At 39.2% G+C, this 20,694-nt stretch overlaps 1 protein-coding gene across 1 annotated transcript in view; it reads right to left on the minus strand.

Annotated features, from left to right (window-relative positions):
* The window catches only part of afg2a (AFG2 AAA ATPase homolog A), a gene marked incomplete at its 5' end in the record, with an annotated part of 141,065 nt that overhangs the window by 86,515 nt on the left and 33,856 nt on the right, over window positions 1-20,694 (minus strand). The window contains 3 exons of the mRNA XM_079250007.1: window positions 11,044-11,170; window positions 17,195-17,274; window positions 17,531-17,584. Of these exons, the coding sequence (XP_079106133.1) occupies window positions 11,044-11,170; window positions 17,195-17,274; window positions 17,531-17,584 (261 nt within the window). The remainder of the gene's footprint in view (window positions 1-11,043; window positions 11,171-17,194; window positions 17,275-17,530; window positions 17,585-20,694) is intronic.

Here is a 20,694-nt window from a genome sequence, read left to right on the forward strand (position 1 = left end):
GCACATGCTGATTGTTTGAAATGTCAGAAGTGCTATAGGCATCAGAACATCCGGACTGAATGATAACGATAAAAGAAAGTGGTCTGGTCCAATGAATCTTATTTATTTAAAATCTTTTAAATGGCCTGGTTCATGTCGGTTGCTTAATTTGGTAAGACACAAGATGCACAGTGAAAAAAAAAGGAAAGCTGGGTAGGGCAGCATGATGTTTTTGGAAATGGTCTACATGAAAACCTTGGGTTCTGCGTTTCACATGGATGTTACTTTAACACATATTACTTAAGGGATACAAAATGTAACTATTGATCTAAATGTGAGTAATAATGGATGATTATAGGGGTCAAAATACAGTGCTTAATAAGTGTTGGCGCTCGTAGGGAGTGTCCCCCTTCAGAAACCAGATAATCCAATTTTAAAGGAGCAGATTCGTCTCTCATAGCATCATGTGATTTGAAGCGCTTTGCTTTTTTTGGCTACCACCTCTATAAACATACAGGCTTCCACTTTGTGCTACTTTTTTCTCCTCTTTAATCGAAAGTTTGTCATGGTTGAAGATGAAAATGGTGTCTAAGGAGGCCAGAAAGATGAAACGGGATCGATATAAATTCAGAGGAAAGCCACGAGTAAACCATGGCAATGAATTTGATAACTGGAGAGCAGTGTGGATGCAAAACACACTTTGCTTGCTTCAATATTACTGGTAAGTTAGCTCTTTGCCTGCTGTAAAAACTCATCAAAATTTTATGTACTTTTTCCACATCTGTTGGCCAGCATTTATTCAAAACAATGGCAGTAAGTGCCTGATGAATTTGAATGATCTTGCTCTCAGCTAGTCAGTGATCTGCAAACACAATTCTAAAACATGGATGGACAGTGTTTATTTTGGAACGGTGATGTGTGGCCTGTGGGAAGTTGCAGGTTTAGCACCCATAGTGGCCAAAAGTTATATTGTATCCCTTTAATAAAACACTATCATGGACAGGGGCCTTACAAGACACTGCAAAGGCTGTCCAAGATTAGTTTGAAGAACAAAATTAGTTCAAGGTGTTGACTTTGTCTTTAAATTTCCCAGATTTCAATTCAATGCAGCATTTATGGGGTGTACTGGACAATAGAACATGATCACAGTGGCCCCACCTATAGAACTTCAAATGTCTGCAACCTACAAGCTTCACGTCTGACACCACCAACATGCCTTAAGAAGTCTTTTGGAGTCTATGCTTCAACAGATCACAGCTAAAAGGGGGACCTTCTTAGAAGACCATACTGGTGTAGACAAGCCGGTTAATGACAGAATACACAGTAGCCACAACAGTGCAGCTGGGTGTGAACGGTATGGACAAAACCACCAACTGTGGTGTGTGCCATATATAACCACTCATGCATAAAGCAAAGCCACTTTTGTATTAAGGGCATAGAAGAATATTGACAGAGAAACCAATGGAAAGAGGAGAAACTATAATTACAGTGAAATAAAGACGATAAACAAAGACAAAAAAGAGGAAAACATACAAGCTCTCCCGCTGTACTGCGATAGAGGTGGGGGTTAAAGGCAGCATTTATGAGAATAAACGAGATTTCCTGAACTGAGAGCATTCCAAGGGCCCCGGTGGTCTCAGCTTGCCAAAAGGCAAGACGACACATGCTGGAGATGTCTGCCAGGTAGCAGAGCACAAAGAGCCCTCATTTCCTCCCTGTCCCCCCCCCTCCCCTCCACCACCACCACTCCTCCACACACACTTTCACACACCTCCCTCACCTAACCTCATCTCTTACTTGCTGTTGCTCGTCATAACAAAGGAGTAACTAATGAAAGTGTAAAGAAAAATTTATGGAATACACACACGTAGCTCGGATACGAGGAGGAACATGAGAACACTGTAGTGTCAGGTCAGACAATGAACTTCAATGTGGTACAAAAGTTTTTCATTACTGAAGACTTTAGATAAGCAAAGTGTGGTCCTGCTGGTTTTTCTCTGTATGTGCTTGGATTGGAGGCTTTTTGTGGTGGTATTCTTGGATGCACACATATGTAAGCTGACACTAATACAGCCCTTGAAGTTTGATACTTGCCTGGGGATCCTGCTCCCCCAGTGCGCACACACACACACACACACACACACACACACACACACACACACACACACACACACACACACACACACACACACACACACACACACACACACACACACACACACACACACACACACACACACACCTTCCCAGAGCTCATCCATTCCTTGGTGGTATCCCATTACTTGCATGAAAAGACACACACACATTTTCTGGTGTTTGTTTTTTTTTTGCCACTGTAGCTACACTAAGCTATAAATTTATAATTCTCATTTTGTTCTGTCATTACTGCATCTGTAAAACATAATAGAAAATTTTAGAAAAATCAAAAAGGGCAGTAATAGAACATTGTTTCAGGACATAGAATAATAACCAGCTGCTGATGTTAAAAAAAAATCAGCTCTGGATGAAAATGGCTTTTTTGGGAGGGGGGGCAAGCTACAGTGCGAATAATATTGACAGCTCAGCTCGGCTTCAGTAGGACACCCAGCACTGCGGGATCCTATTCAGAACTGTGCAGTCAGGAAAAAACAGTGAATAAGCTTTAATCCTTTAAGACAGCCCCAATAGAGATTCCATCATGCTTGGCTCGTCACGAGAGGAGAGCAAAGCTTGGGAGATGATAACGTCAGTCCAACACAAAATAAAATATGGCCTGTTTTGACTGGCTGGCTTATAGGCACTCTTTTAGCTAAGGGTTGTTTCCTGTTGAGCTGAGGGACAGCTCAGGTGAAGGCTTCTGCTGAAGAAAGGCTAAACAAAAGGTATTCAGAGAGAGAAGCTCTGAGGATCCTCCAACGCCTTCTTGTGAGGCCTTATAACAAAAACCGAAATGTCGTGAGTGTTCAAGGAAGGCTTTGTTCATTTAAAAGGAAAAGCCTCAAGGTACAGACTACATGAATGAGGGAAATAAAAGGTATTCATGTGACCAACACCCACAAACACATGACATATCAGACTTTCAGGGTGCATTTAGATTGGGAGAGTTCACTAGGCTTCACCTGATTGGGGAGTCGGAGCAGTTGGGGGGGGGGGGGGGGGTATGAATTGGACCTTTTGAAAATGTGTTTCACTCTTCAGAGGAGAGATAATACGGCGCTGCATTGATCAGAGTTGTATTAGAACACTAACCAAATTCTTCCGTGTCTGACTGCGTGTCCTATTCTAGATGTATTTCCCTGTGATGCGGGTAAAGTTGGCACGCTTAGCCCACAATGCAGTTTGATTTGTAGTCCTGTATTTGGTCTGCTTGAATCGGACCAATACCTGCGTTGGTAGGCAGACTGAGTCCACTTCTGAATCAGATTTTGATTTCTCTTTCTCAATACCCCAAACGAAGCGGACCTACGGAGCAAACTGACCAGGATTCACATGAGAAAGACTAGTGTCAGTGTGCCTTATTTTTATTATTGGTTTTTACTTACTATTTATTTAGTTTGTTTTATTGTTTTAATTCGTTATTCCTTGTATGACCTCTTGTTTTATTGTGTTATTTATTTGCATTTGAACCGTTTTATTCTGTTTTTATTTTTGCCGATTGTGTACAGCACTTTGTTTAAACTCTGGTTGTTTTAAAGGGCTTTATAAATAAAGTTGAGTTGAGTTGAGTAGTGTATATGCGTTCCATAAATGCCACCCCCCCGGAAAAAAAAGGCCACTACCTCTTTTCTTCCTAGAAGACGACTGTTCCCCAGTATCCTTCTAGTTTCAATAATGCTTTGGACAGCTCTTAACAAAACTGTAGTATTTTTGAGATCTCCTTACATGCTTTCTCTGAATCAAACTAACAATCAAACTAACATCTTATCAAACATGTGTATGTCCACATGCTTGTTTAAGAAATGAGAAACTACTTATTGTATAAGTTGGGGTTAGATAGCTTGTTGCCAGGCAGTATACAATGATTCACTTTAGGTTACTGTATTGTGGTTATTTGGGTCCCAAAAATCTTTTTCTTTTAAATAACTGGCATTTAAACACCTACAATTTGGATGTTAGCAACAGAGGACAAGTTCAAACTTAAATATCTATGATTCAGTGACAATTTTTTTTTATTTTTTTTTTTGTCAGTTTCTGCGTTTCTAGGTCATAAAACGTTTAAACAATAAGTTATCAAGCAGAGCCCTAGGCCATGGGTATTTTGCTTTCAAAAGAAAAAAAGCTAACACATGTACTTCATCAAACATGCAAATTGACTTGATTTTTAAATAAAAATCTTATTTAACAGCTTCCCATCAGACATGAGGTAGAATACTATGTGATTTTGGTTCATATACAGGTCATCATAAAAGAATAAAATCTTTTGGAAAACACCACTGATTAAGATCTGGGACTCTGGCATGAAAACATACATGAATGGAAAGTCAAACACACACACACAAACTCACATACCATTATGAACTCTGAAATCCAGAGAAAGTGAGAGGAAGTGGGATAGAGGAGAAGTTCAGGGGTTATCTGAGCAACATTTATCTAACACCTGCATATTTAACTAGTGGGTCGCTAATTGTAGTCTGAATGAATTAGCCTGTGATTACAATTAACAAGATCCAGACAAGGTGAGAAAACACTGCTCAAACTGGCCTGATGTATTTGTAGGTATTTTTTAAACCAGTCATGGCTGAGCTTTACTTAATGTAATCATACATATCAAATTAAAATACAAAACAGAAAACAGTAAACACTTGAGTCACAAGATTAAAATGAAATATTATGTGACGTGGCCTGCAGTTACAGAGACTGGTCTCATGATGCTCATGATTACTAAGTTAGTTTCTGTGTGTACAACTGTTAGGACAGAAAGCCACAGCAGCTCACACGCTTATTCTCATATATCATGTGTATGGGCTTTTTTCACACAGTGAAGACATTTGAACTATCAAGAATCAAAGTTGTGATCAAATACCAGCAAATTCTTAACCGTATTGTGCTACTTACACAAATAATTATGACTTAATTACAGATTAAATAATGTAAGAGGTGACAAACAATTCCTTTAAAGTCTGTGGTTAATTTTCCAACATATTTGTTTGATATCAAAATGAAGAGTTGCAATTTCTGTTGTCAGTCCAAAAAGGAACTAGACATCTAACTGAAATGGCTGCTTATGAGAAATACTTAAACACAAACAAAGAAATGGTCATTTTTTCCACAGATCTATATGTATTTCAAAAAGTTTAAATATGCTGAAATGCCCAGTATGCCAAATACTTCCTTAAAAAAATAGCAGACCCATGTCAGGTTTGGCCCCATCTCCTGTTGAGAAGCTACATTACAATGCAAGCAGATTTCCATAGGAGAAGTCTGAAGACATGCCTCAGAGTCCACGCTGGGTAGAGAAGGCAAGATGCGATTTGGTAGGCCACAGAAATTTTAATCTTGGAAAAGCAGATAATACAGTGACAAAAAAAATGCTGTTCGGAGCTGTATGAGTGCATCTCATATATATTTTCTTTTTAACATATACATACACACATATTTTATTTATATATATATATATATATATATATATATATATATATATATATATATATATATATATATATATATATATATATATATATATATATATATATATATATATATATATATATAAACTATAACCAATTAGTCTCCTCAGGATTAAAAATAAAGAGGACCATCCTGCTGGTTATCAGAGCTCAGCTGAAATACCTGCATCTCTACAGGTATGGAGATGTATTAGTGTCTGTGGAGCTGGAGACTTGCACATCTGAAATGCACCAGTAGTTCTAGACAGTCTATGGGCTTCGGCAAACCTCTGCTGTAATCTAGATTATCTCTTTGTCAAGGAAGCTGTTGCATTTTTTTAAACTGCATGAAACATTTGTTAAAATGTTGCAACTTGGGTTTATAGCAATAAATAATACGTTTAAAGCAATATGTACTACCATCCAGATGACATTTATCTAAGAAAGGAAAGGCCTGCATATGTCAGTGACACAAAAAAATTTAGAAATATAATAAACCAGTGTTAATCACACGTTTAGTAAAAGGCCTGATTCTGTTTTCATTTTGTTCTGGACCCTTGATCTTATGAGAGTCCAGCCAACCAATGACCCACCTGCTGGCAATCTTCTTCATGTAGGCCTGCCTCCCACACATTAAAGTTTGTTACATCCTCCACCAGAAGCGAGAACTTTTTTCTTGTTGTCGATGCTCCGAGAAGAAAATGACGTCATTTTGTTCTCGAGGACGCGTTTGAAGACAGTTCGACACATCGGGCTGGCAGAACTTTTTCTTGCGGGGCTCTGAGAAGTACCGTGTGATTGGTCGGACATTAGAGGTGGGCATCGTTAACATGGAAAAAGCATGAAGCGGAGTTGCTGCTCCCGCGTTTTTGCTGTTGCAGGTAAAACAGATTGTTTTGTTAAACAGCTGATCAAGGTGGCGAGAAAGTACGAACATTTTTACATGTAGCATTAAAACACTCGGACCCAGCCGCGTGCACAACCCGCCCTGCCGCGGACGAAGTTTGCTCAATAAATGAAACTAGAAAAGCACTTGGAGAGCGGAAACCTCCGCCAAGCACAATGTTAAAGAATCCTTTTAAAAGATTCCTGGATCCAAATGGTGAGCCAGATCGCCAACAAACTCGAATCAGTTCTTCATTTTCACATTTCCAACAACTCTTGAAATTTTTATAAAAATCCGTTCATAACCTTTTGAGTTATCTTGAGCACAAAGACGCCAGGGAAAACATAACCCCCTCGGCGGAGGTAACAACCGGGTTCACTGCACATAAAGCAGACATCGTCCCCCGCAGTGACGCCTCCCCATTGCAGACGTGCTTCTCATGGAGTATGTATGGACCTGACGAACAAGAAGTTTTTTCTTGTTCTTGCAGCCTCGAGAGGAACTCAGGTCTTGCTTCTCATGGAGTATGTAACAAGCTTACGGGTAAGCAAGCAAGTTTTTGTTAAACAACAAACAACATCTTCCAGAGGAATTACTACGGACTCACAATAACAATCTGAAGAAGAAAATGTCCAAATGTGGATTTGGACAAACTGGAGTAGATAAAAGGGGTGCCTTGTTTGAGTGTGTGTTCGTGTAAACAACCACCTAGCTAAACAGCAGCTCAACAAACACAGATACAGGGGTTCTTCCTACTGAAGAGGCTGGATAAATAATGCTGGTGGCGCTAATCAATCAGCACTTGTTGATCATGAGGGGTTCAAAGGTGGGAGTGAGTGACTGAAGCAACATTACAAAAACAGGAAGTGTGTTTGTGAGGAAGAGTTTTTTTGTTTTTGTTTTTTTAGGTGTAAGAAAACAGCAGGGTTTGTGTGATGAAGATGTTTGGTGTCATCTTGCAGAGGAGTCAATACACCCACTAAGACCAAGGAATCTTTGTTACATTATTGTACAAATGAAGCAACAAATGATGCAGTAGAAGTTAAACACTGCATCAATCATGAGTCTGTCAGAAAGTCTGATGATTTGGTCGTCCACAGCTGCAACGTCAAAAATAATGTGCATTAGATTTGCTACTACTGTGCTACAAGCAGAGAGGAAGTATGCAAGTATTGCGTGCTTGTGTGAAAACTGAGTATTTGTCGTCTTTGTGAAACCAAGATTCAACAGCATTTGTATGCTGTTGCATTCCAGGCTGTTTCTCATTGATGGAATACAAAGACCAGAGGAAGTCATAGGCTTCTGTACATGCGCACAAAAACAACGTGTCATCTTGCATGAGTAGCTTAATGAAAGATAACATTTAAATTAGATTAGCAAAGAAGTGACCTTGTTTTGTTCAAAGCAAATGAAAATTTAAGAAAGAAATATAAGTTTATATCCATCAACACTACCTAAATATTGTATAGTATTACATAACATAGCTAATACTAAATTTACAGAGAGATATAGCAGAAAGGATCAAAATAAACAATATTTGTGATGCTAATCACGATTACAAAATACCTCATATATTCAAGGACTGGTTCATTCATATATATTAATGAACTTTCACTGATTCAATAAAGAAATTTGACACTTAAACTGATTGGATTTTTCTCCAAACGGGGAAACAAAGAAATGCTCAAAGCTGTGAAACAGCGATTAAGATGGACAACGGGATGCTTCCTTCCAAAGTTAACTCTGCTTCCTCCCTTCACTCCAATCTGTCTATCAAACAGCTGAGGCCCCCAGGAGCCTCCTCTGCACCACTGAAACCTGACAATGACTTCATTGACACTCAAGCATCCCATTAATCTTCATTTGTCCCATCATATCCTGCCATTGGTATGGAAATGCCCCCCCATCCCCTCACCTCTGGTGTGAACTGACAGTGTCGGTTGTGTTGAAGGTGCTGTAAAAAAGGGCTGGGTGCTAAAACCATAGGGGGTCCAATGAGGGGTGCCTATATGCCCATTTGGTAGCTTGTGTTCCCAGTGTAGTTTGTGGGTTTCTCATTCAAATGACTTGAACCTTAATAAATACACACACAGAGACACACACTCAGTAGGGGGTACGAGCAGGAGGAGGTAATCAGATTTTTCAGCTGCACAGGGGACCATTTCCTGAGATGGAGGCCATGTGGAAGGAGGCCTGGGGTGGCCCATCTGTCCACACAGGCATATGACCCCCGTATACAGTTGAGAGAGCTTTTCCAGGTTTCTTTTGGCTCTCTCTCTTTCCAATATACACTTACATGCAACTCAGGATGTCTCTTAGTTAGTGCACCATTAATGGAGTTTGAAAAGAGATGGCAACCATTTGTAAAGGTTGAGGAAGCTGCTGTCATTCCCCCACCATAGCAATGGATCAATTCTCCACAAATGAGCCAGGAAATGGGTTTGGGGTTTGTGCATGGGGAGAAGGTCGGACAAAAAAAACTGGATCCGAAGTGAGCAGTTATCAGTTTACATAAAACACTGCCAGACATGTCGACTCTTTCTTAGATGAGATGTGAAAATGCATGAAACAACTGGATATGTTATTTTACACTCATGTTGTCCCCTTTTAGAAGTACATTTGTACTATTTTAAAACCTAAAAGACAAAGGTGACTGAAAAATCAAAAAGATGGAAGAAAGACAGATGGCTGTCTGAGCAGGAACTCCAAATGTGCCACAACATTCTCCTCCTGTGTCCTTTGTAACAAGACAGACTCTGACTTTGATCAGCACTCAGGAAATTTCATTAAGACAGAGAATGGAGGATAAGAGACAAAATACAGGTTCTGAGGGTGGGAAGAGGAAAAGGAGGAGATAAAACAGTAGAAAACAGACAATTCAGGGAGGCAGAGCAACAAAGAAAGACCGTAGAAAATCTCTGTTGAAATTATAACGGAGAACGCAGAAAGAAATCAGAAACTAATTCTTTAGCTTGAGGAAACATGTAGCAAGATTGAAGTAAAGTGAAGTCAGCCTCGGACTAAACTCACATTTAGAGACTGAGAATTAAATAAACTGCAATAAATATAAAATACTTATTCCACTAATGTTATATTGAATGTCATTGTGGAGGCTTTTAAAATGTGTAACATATTTGGTTTCTATTTTTTCATCAAACAAATCAACCCTTTACGGTTCTGGTCAACAATTTGGTAGAGGTAATTGTGCAGTGACTATGATGAATTTCTTTTAAAAGTTGTGGGGCTAAACCTGCCTGAGCCATCGCTATTAGTTGGTTTGGGTATGTAAAACCAAAAATAAGTGTTTGTTATAACACTACGGTTTTAAAGTTTGACCATTTTACTATCAGAATGTTTTTATTATATTAAATCTAAACATTTTGCTTAACAAAAAAAAAACAAAAAAAAAAACATTAATTCAGTTTAATTATGGCCAAAGCAAATGCAAAAATGCAGAGAAATATTTTTCTCTGGCCTTTTTAAGGATTAAGGAACTGAAGCCAAATTTTGAAGTAGCTTTATATGATTTAAAAGTTCTGACCTGCTATCTTACCTTATGTAATGCAGACAAGAAAAAAAATTAACCATGGACATATGTCGGAGAGTCTACCTTAATAACAATATATAAGGAAAACCAGAAACTTTAGTGCCTTATGCATTGTCATATCCTCTGAATTGAATATCGTAGAAAAAAAAATGTCAAGATGTCTGGTAGAATTTTTACACCCCCCCCGCCCAAAAAACAAACAAAAAAAAAAATTAACATTTCACTTAAATGCAACAACAAAGGATTAAAGTCTACAAGTCTTTTAGCACCTAATTTGATTTGAGGGATACATTTACATCAGGATAGTCCACTAGACTCGGTCAGATTCAGGACTCGGTTCAGTTGTGGGGGGATGTATCCAATTGGACAGAGACTGCATTCACGTTACACTTTGGTCAAGTGAGCAAAACCGTTAAAATAATATGTCCTATTCCATTCTCACCAAAGGTGGCGCTACACTAGCCTTTAGCAAAAGAGAGAACAAGACCTGTGTGAAGAAGAAAACTCCTACAAATATTCTTCCCCATGCTAAACATGGATGCGAAACTATCGCTGTTTTGGGTTATTTATTCTGTCTTATGAAAGTATACTCTAGAAATATACTGCAACAATGGGCGCAGGATGATCAGACAAGACAGAGGACCCTAAACACGATCGCTATGTTACCCACAACGCAATGCTACGCCAAAAGCAGGAAGTGATTTTTTTTGTAGTCTGCTTCCTGTATTTGGTCCATTTGGACAGAGACCTGTGTTTGTAGGTGGAAAGTCTGTTTCTTTGATCTGAACCGTTTGGCACATTCATTTCCCCAAATGAAGCGGACTTCCCAAGCAAACGGACTCGGATTTGAATCAAAAAGGCTGATGTGAATGTGCCCTTGAGGAACAGAAGGAACACAGATTGAACCATATGACCTTTAGCCTTATCAATCACAAGTAAGGGAGAGAAGAAGGACAAGAAAGACAGCCACACGACATCTCCGCAGCCTTATCAGTTATGGACCAAAGAGAAGGATGTAAAGATGAAGACAGTCAGCGTTGGTTTACCTTATCTATCATGTCAGGCCGGTTGGTGGCTGCCAGCACTGTGACATCTCGGAGCTGCTCAATGCCGTCCATCTCTGTCAGGAGCTGAGCCAGGACACGGTCTCCTACACCGCTGGAACCCGAAGAGCTGAAAAAGCGGGTGAGAACACAAGATAGATGAGTGTCAGGAGAAGGCAGCAGGGATGAGAGAGGTGTGCAGACAAACGACTGAAAGAAAGATGGATGGACAGGGAAACTGGTAGACCAGAGAAAAAGCATTTGTTGAATGAATGACTAAACTGCTGGCTTCATGCCAAGTGATGGATGAAAAGAAGACCAACATCAACAGCTGAAGATGGGGAAAAAAAAAATCTTTGTAACCTAAATAGAAGGAATGAAAAATTTAAATCCAGTTAAGTGTGTGATGAGAGGAAATATTACAGGAATATCAAAGAGCATGTCATGGACTCCACGAGAGTCTCCACGAGAGTCCATGACAGCAGATGACTTAAATACTTTAAACATAAGGAAGAATATTTGTAGCATTACTGAAACAAATTGTCAGTTTTTCAGTAATTATTATGAATATTTACAGAATTTCATTAACATTCTGATAGCAGGCACTTCATTACGACCACTCTCTTTTTTTGGCAGCAAAACTGATCTTTCTTGCCAATGACGTATAACCCTGAACTCAAGACAAGTTGCCAGAAAACAGGTCATCCATCTGGGATAAAGAACCTCTTGTTCAGAGCCTTGTTTAGACTTGTTAATATTGTGTCTCGCATGAACTCAGAGCAATTTGTTGCATGCGCTTGTCTCAAGTTACCCTAAGGTAGAGTTAATTTAAATGAAGGTGATGCACAATGTGCTACTGACAAGTTAATCAGAAATAACGTTACCGGTTAACTTGAGCTCAGGAGCATGATGCTAAAACCATAACTCTGATTATTTGATGAGCCTGCCTTTATTCTGTTCATTCCCTCAACTCTTTTTTTTCCTTCTTCTTTCTATGAGCCTTTTGTGTTAAATAGCGCAATTTTAAGGGGAAATTTTGTGATGGGTTTAATGTGAATCAAATCAGGATCTTGTAGGAGGGATATTTGATGCCACTGTTGTAGTCCCTTAATACAGTCATGTTTATTTGAAGAAAAACTTGCACCATAATGAATAATGACAAAATGGAAGATGTTTGCAGGATTAGCTTGAGTATATACATGTCCATTTCAAGTGTTATCAAACGCCACTGCCCTCACACTTTCATGCGGGGGTAATGAACTCTGGTCCTCTGGGGCTGCTGTCATGCAAATGGATCCAAAAGCTTCTTGTCTCTCTCTCTCTCTTGTTTGCATACATGCGTACGCACACATTAACATTTATAAAGATCTTCATAAGGAAAACTTCTTCACAATGACCCAATGACTTCAGTCAGGTCTGTAAAAGCAGAGAAACAACAACAATCTGCAAGCTAGTGACCGGAGTTTGGCACTAATGTTGTAACACGTCTTGGACATTGTCATTGTCGTAAGGAAATACATTCACCAGAGGGCGGTGCTGAGTTCAGAGTTAAAGCTGGGGTAGATAATCTTGCTCAGAGGCTTTTTTTTTTTTTTTTTTTTTTTTTTACACACTCTGGGTGACGTGGTTCCTCGTCCTGATAGTCTATACATTTTGCAATCGTGAACAGTAAAAAAATATAGTTAGACCCCTCAGTTTACTGTAAATCTGTAGAAACTCTGACCACTCAAAAAGTTCGAGCCGAAGTAAAGTTGTTCATTTCTTATATTTTGTAAACTTCTTCTCCCGGCTCCCCTCTTCCCCCTCTTGCAGCGCATACCTGATAGCCACACCGTGCATATTAACAGCGTCTTAGGATGAAAAATACAAAGTAGTGAAGAGGAAACTCTCTTCACATGAGGAAGGAAGGCAAACATGGCTGAGAAAATACAGGAAGATTTCCCCGACCCGGCTCGGTTTCTTTGCCTCCTCCCGCTAAACAGCCAAGAGAGAAAATTGTTGGTGGAAAAAGCTGCAAATAAAAAAGCCTTGGATCGCGCAAGGAGCAAAACCAGAGGGGGAGGAGCCATGACAGGGTGCTACTTTTAGATCATGCTAGCTTGCCAACATTACCTACCCCAGCTTGGATTCTGACATCAGTTTCAGACAAAAACCCAACATGCCAACGGACTTGGTCATAAAAATAAAAACTCTCAGAATCAGAAAGGGCAGCACAGTAGATGGACATGGTCTGAGAAGCCCCTGAATAAATCACAGTTTACAGTTTCTTCTTTGTTTCTTTCGTGAGGTAAACAAAAGCTATACTGCCGCAACAGTTTGTAGTGATACTGCAGCGCTTGCTACTTATGGGTATGAACATTTTCGAAAAGCTACTGTCACTGAATCATTAAAAATATATATTAAAGTTTACAAACGTTAATGTAGTCCCCACAAATGACAAATGTACTAACATTTAGAAACAAAAAAAGCTATCCCTAAACAATTAAATCCTGTCCACATATGGCAAAAAATGAAACCACTTTTACTGGAGACATTGTTTGATTGGTCCCTTCTGGGTTACTGTAGTAAAAATGATGGAGCATTGTGGCTGAGGGAACAACCAAATGTGTTTTGGATGTAAATTTCTTGCTGTTGAGTCATTAAAGCACAGATATATTGGCTTTTTTAAATGTTTATCAACACATAGGAAATAAATCTTTGTTTGGCAACTTCATATACATTATCAAACTATTTTCTTTTTATTTACACAACAAATATACATAGTAAATACTTCATAAATAACTTGTCTTTCTTATTTAGTCATTTCAATTAAGTTTCATTCATGTGCTTTCATACATATAAATGGTGAATACTTTTGTAACTAGTATGCAAAATTATTTTGGTTTGATGAAAGACTTGTAATCATAGAATTACATAATAACCATGTCAAACTTGAATTCAGTTTCTCTGACTTTGAACAATAGAGCTCTGTAGAGCATGGGAAATGTATAAAAGAATATTACTTAAATAAAGCTCATCAATATATGAGTCATTGCATTACAAAGTAGTTATTTTCCACAGCCCAGTGTAGACAGCCATCCTTCCAAGCTCAAACACACACAGTCTCTGTTGACAGGGCCAGCGGAAGTGCCAGACGTCATTAGTGCAGACAAGGCCGCAGAAGAACACAAAAGAGCTCTGTCACTGAGATACGAGGGGAGAAAGATGGGGACAGAGACAGAGAGAAAGTTTGTGTCTGCAGGGTAGACAGGATGCAGGGATGAAAAGCATCACGGGAGAAAGGTTTTATAGGAGAGTGAACAAGAAAAGAGATTAAAAAAACATGGCTAAGAAACCTAGGGTCTCAGAGTTCATTTTAGTCTATTCAACTTTATTCTTCCTTTAGTATGTCTTTATCTGCCAGTCTCTGCCTCTGTCCAACATTGTGTGTTTTTGTCTGCTTTTTTTCATTCCACCAGTTTGAACTCATGGCAGGTAAGCTGACAGATTTACAGGTGCTTCTCTGCACCCACACAGCAGAGGCTGTCTGCCTGTGTCAACGGTTTTGAATTCTTGCCAATGCACGCAAGCCTTTTCATTGATTAAACATGGCAGGACAGGAAGCCCAATAAATATCCTTTTGCAGATCAGTCTTAAGTGCATTTTTGAAAATGGTGAGCGGCCTCAAGGCTCAAGTCCAGCCCTGCGTCCATCGTAGAAAAAGCTGGCAAACTCAGAGCTCTATCTGGCTGTCGTCAAGCACATATTTTAAATTGAACATCAACATAATGAGACGACAGTTTGGTCATAATGTAAAAGCAGGAGCAAGTTGGCAGTTGCTCTGTCAAACAAAAAAAACAAAGTGACATAAAAATTTAGTACAAACTTAAAATAAGCCAATACTGAATTTAATCAATCAAAAACTGCTAAAGAAAAATTCAGAATCTGAAGCACTGTCAAATGTTAGATTCAAACTTCAAAAGCCTGGTAGTTGGGATCAAGTGAACAATGAGGATAGAAAAAACATGTGATTTCAAATCTCAAAAATTATAATAAGACATTGAATTAGTATTACAGCTACATCTCAGAAAATTAGAATATTATGAAAAAGTTCAATATTTTTTGTCACTCATTTCAGAATGTGAAACCCATATATTATTTATATTTATTACACACAGAGTGACACAAACTTTTATTTCTTGAAATTTTGGTGATTGTGTCTTATAGATAATTAAAACCCAAAATGCAGTGACTCAGAAAATTATAATATTACATAAGATCAATGAAAAAAAGGATTTTTAAACAGAAATGTCAGGTTTCTGAAAAGTATGTTCATTACCTTGCACTAAATACTAGGTTGGGCCCTTTTTGCATGAATTACTGCATCAGTGCAGTGTGGCAATGGAAGCGATCAGCGTGTGGCACTGCTCAGGTGTCGTGGAAGCCCAGGTTGCTTTAATAGCAGCCTTCGGGTCATCTACATAGTTGGGTCTGGTGTCTCTCATCTTCCTCTTGACAATCCCCCACAGATTCTCAATGGGGTTTAGATCAGGTGAGTTTGTTGGCCAATCAAGCACAGTAACACCATTGGAGCAGCTTTTGGTACTTTTGACAGTGATGACAGGTGCCAAGTCATGCTGGGAAAAAGAAATCTCCATAAAGCTTGTCAGCAGAAGGAAGCATGAAGTGCTCTAAAATGTCCTGGTAGATGGCTGTGTTGACTGTGGATTTCAGAAAACACAGTGGAGCAACACCAGCAGATGACATGGCTCCCCACATCATCACTGATGATGTGGGGAGCCATGCGCTGAGTCCATCTTCAGTCTACTCTTTGTGAATCCCCCCAAATTCTTGAATGGATGTTGCTTGACAATCCTCTCAAGGCATCGGTTATGCCTTTTGCTGGTGCACCTTTTCCTTCCACACAACTTTCTTGGATCCAGCACTCTGAACAAGCAGCTTCTTTAGAAATGACTTTTATGGCTTTCCCTCCTTGTGGAGGGTCAATGATAGTCTTCTGGACATCTGTCAAGTTAGCAGTCTTCCCCATGATTGTGTGGCCATCTGACCCAGACTGAGAGACCATTTAAAGGCTCAGGATACCTTTGCAGGTATTTTGAGTTAGTTGATTACGGTGTCACACTATGACTTTCTAAGATTGAAGTTTTTCACAATATTCTAATTTTCTGAGACACTGCATTTTGGGTTTTCTTTATCTATAAGCAACAATTGTCAAAATTTCAAGGATTGAATATTTTAAGTGTTTCACTCTGTGTGTAATGAATCTATAAATTATATAGGTTTCACATTCTGAAATGAGTGACAAAATCTGTTTTTCCTTCTGGAGCAACTGTATATTTATGAAAGAAATAAAAAAATAAATAAATAAAAAAAAATAAAAAATAAAAAAAAAAAGCTGTTGCACATAATGACAAATACAACACAAAGAAAAAAGTTAAATTATGTACTGAATCTGACAGGGTACATTATTTGAAGAGTCTCATTGACAACATTGTAAGGGCGGGCTGTTAGCCCTTCTGTGCTCCATCCTGTAAGGTTTAGTTTCATCGCCTGGTTTACCAGGAAGCATGCTGCATATTTGGCCTTCCCCATCTGCTATGAAAGGGCACAATGAAGTGTTTGTGTGCCTCCGGTCTGTGTCCTCTGTCCACCCACCCCCTCCACCTCCTCCTTCTCCTCATCCCCTTTCCTTTAAGCCACAGATGTTCCCAGTGCCATCCCACTAAAGCGCCCCCGGACAAGACTGTGTTCTGTGTTCGACGGTGGTGAAAAGCCACAAAAGTCTGAGAAGGCACCATGGGAACAGAGTAGCTGGTTTTGACAGTGCATTTATGCAGACTGTTTTTGGATGCGTGCTCCCTTCCTATCATATATGAATCACTGTAAGATCTGTAGGATGGAGGCTGCGGTCAGTAAATTAAAACCAAACCCGAGTGACAATTAAGAATTTGTCATCGCTGGACAATGAATGACCGCAGTTGCTGAAATTCGTAAACACATTAGTGAACAGTGAACGACTATTCAAGAAACTTTTAGGGTGGAAATGTTAGAGGAAAAAATTGTTTTTGATATTCATCTACAGCATCCCACAGTGTTTTGTTCCTAAATCTAGCCTTCTTATTTATGGTTAAAAGAAAAAGAATCAACGCTGTACCTTCCTCTTTCGCTGGCCAGAGCATCAATCTCATCAAAGAAGACGATGGAGGGCGCGACCACCCTCGCTTTCCGAAAAACCTGCAGGCAGCGTCAGCAACAATGGAAGAAAACAGGACAAATGTTTTACTGGACTGATGAATCATACTCCGTCAGACGTGTGCACAAACATACAGAGGAAATACGGCACTCAATGCCATAAAAAGACACCTCAGGTCAGTCTTTCATTATGTCAAAATACTTTAGAGTAACAATTTAGTTTAGGAAAGTAATTAGGTAGGAATGTTGGTTGTACAGCAGTATTTGATCATCAGATATAGGAGGTTAGATGACTTACCTCTCTGACTGCTCTTTCAGACTCACCAACATACTTGCTCAGTAATTCTGGTCCCTGACAGAAAAAAATATGCAGAATTTAGTATTTACTGTGCAACAAGCAATACTTACTGCAAAAACAGCATTGATGAGATCAGATAATTAATTTGAAACTCGGAATTGGTGTGGGATTTTTAGTCTATACTATTTTAATTTTCCAACAAAAATATTTTTATTCTTTCAGTTTTCTTTTACATTATTTAAATATGTTAAAGCAGAATTTACAGAGTGGAGACTGTAACACTGCCAGAGATGCCCCCATCCTCGATTCTGTTTGTAACTTTTATGGACAGTTTCTAGATGTTGCCAGAAAGCTGAGAGGAATGGTTTGGTGGACTTAGTCTGTGTTTTTGCCAATGATACAGTCTAATTTGGTTCTTCTGGTTGTGATCTTTAAGTCTCACTGGACCAGTTTGCACTATTTTCTTCTACTGAAAAAGGGGGGAAAGCTCTATCTGGAATGAGATCCTTCTCCAAGTGGAGAAGCTCAAGTATCTCGGGGTCTTGTTCATGATGAAGAGCTGAAGATCAACAGGAAGTAATGCAGACTGAATGGGTCCGTCATGGTGAAGAAGGAACTGAACCAAAAAGCAAAGCTCTCAGCCGACTGTTCGATCTACATTCCTACCCTTACCTATGGTCACAAGCTGTGTGTACTGACCAAAAGAGGAACAATGCAGAGGCAAGCTACCAAAGTTAGTTTGCTATGCAGGGTGTCTTGGCTATCCTTAGAGATAGCTCAGAGTAGAGCCACTGCTCCTCTGCATAGAGATGAGCCAGATGAAGTGGCTCTGGGATTTGGTTAGGATGCCTCCAGTACACCTTCTGATGAGGCATTCCAGGCACATCTTAGGAGAAGAAGGCCTGAGGAAAGACTGGGAGAACTATATTTCTTGAATGAAATCGAATAAAAATTTTATTGTGGCAGAAATTTTGATATCCAAAACACATCAAGTTATGATCAACTGAATCAATATAATGCTGTCATGTGATCAACCCAATAACTTGCACCATTGATTTATAGTTGACTTTTTTTTTTTTGCTGCATTCCTCTAGATGTATTTAATGTACCTAATCCAAAGCATAAACAAATCATCGTTATTATTAAGCCATGACAAAAATCTCCTTTTGGTTTGCAAAGCATCACCTGTCAGTCTTGTTTATGTAACTGTTAAGCAGCTGCTTCTCTGTTCCTTCCTTTGGAGATTGAAAAGAAAGAGTAACACAAAGACACTGTGACAATACAATGCAGCAGTGTCATGCAGGACAGCAGGCTTTTTACATGTATGTGTATGCGCCGTTCAAAAATACTGTTCACTGTACATTGTGTACAGGTTTACGTTTGTATGCAACACCTGTGGTTCATTTGGCAGGGACACAGATTTCCACTGAGAGCATTAAAGTGCCACGTTTGCTACCACTGTTTGCACAATAGTGCTATTGGCACAGCAACCACTCCTGGAATAACTACGGCTGGCATTCAGCCACATCAAATAAAACTAAGTCTTTTGGATATTCTGACCAGTAAAAATGGAAAGTTTGTACTCCACCATGATCAATATTGTGAGTGCATAACCAGCAGCCAAACTGTCAATATTTTTTCTTTAGTATTGGATGATTTTCACATTTTTTTCACTATAATTTTCCCCTACTGGATCACACTAGTCGGGACACCAGATCAAACAGGACTGGGGAAGCTTACAGCTACTATAAGCCCTAGTACTACTTTACTATAACACGGCCTGTTTTTGCTTCCATTTCAGACCAGCGGATCAGCTGCTTATGATCTTGGCCTCTTTTCAAACTCAGACTCAAAACTTTTGCGAGGAGCAGACATATTGTGCGAGTTTGAGACCAGCTGCGAGCACCGAGGTGTTTGAAATAGTTTCAGAGTGAGCATCACAGATATGCGCTTCCAGAGCTCACCTTCAGTCAGTGGAGAAAACAGTCATGCGTAAATCCCCCTTGTTGGTTTTTCAAACATGCTGTGTTTTCATAGTTCATGGACATGGATACCATATACCATCTATTCAACCTCATTTCTAAATGATTTATTTTTCTAAGAAGAGCAAAATATGCTGGTATGCCCAGTGAATTATCTGCTTCTGCAGAGACTGCGTTTCCACTCGAAAGCCAAGAATCTATTTCAACAGTTAGAAACCTTCACAGTTTATGTGCTTTCGACTCAGGTTGAGTTCCTAAAGCACTTATATCAGGAACTACTACAAAATAATTTAAAAAGAAAGTGGGCTTAAGCAATCCAAAACCGATATAGTTTTTTTAGCACCTTGCAAACTGAAAAGCAGAGATTTCTGAGGAGATGTCTTGTGTTTTAATGTATATAATGAACAATTGACTGGGTTGTACATGTGACAGTGTTGGTGTCTTTAAATGCCACGTTGTATACATTTTCATAATTACTCACCACCTCAGTCACCTGTTAATTAAAATAATGTCATGAGCTACAGCTGCCCAGTCAGTCCGTGCCTCAGTCCGTCTTCTGCCTGAGTTTAACTAAATAAACCTGATTCCTGGAACCTTCTCAGCAGTCTGCCTCAGTCTCCTGCATTTGGGTCCACACCTCTAGGCCACCATGACAAATAATATGTTTAACTTTGCTTCACCAAAAATGGGGAAGCGACAACCGCAACAAGAAAGTTCTGTTTGGTTGACAAGTCGAGACCAATCCACATTATGTCCCCAATTTTGTCCATGAGAACAAAATGACCCCGTTTTGTCCCCATGGCTATGAGAACAAGAAAAAAGTTCTTGCCTCTCATGCAGTATGGAATGGCCGTTAGTCTTCATTAGGTAGTACTTAGGCAGTATTTCCTTAAAGTCAGACAAAACCAAGCAGATTATGCAGAATGGAGGAGAATAATTTGTTTGTTCCAAGAGTTGACCCAAATTAAGAGAAGAAGCCAAGCAGACCAAAATAGCTATGGATGATCAAGGCTATATATGAACACCCACCAACCCACCAAATGCAGATTTAAAATTAATTTAGTAAAGTATAACAAAAAAAAAAAACAAAATCAAAAACAAAAACTCAGATTTTCTGAAAACTTCCAATCAGGCTGATGATCCAGTAGGTTCATTTCGAGCACTAACCTGAGACATGGTCAG

Source organism: Telmatherina bonti (assembly GCF_933228915.1).
Source record: "Telmatherina bonti genome assembly, chromosome: 12".
NCBI classification, from domain to species: domain Eukaryota; kingdom Metazoa; phylum Chordata; class Actinopteri; order Atheriniformes; family Telmatherinidae; genus Telmatherina; species Telmatherina bonti.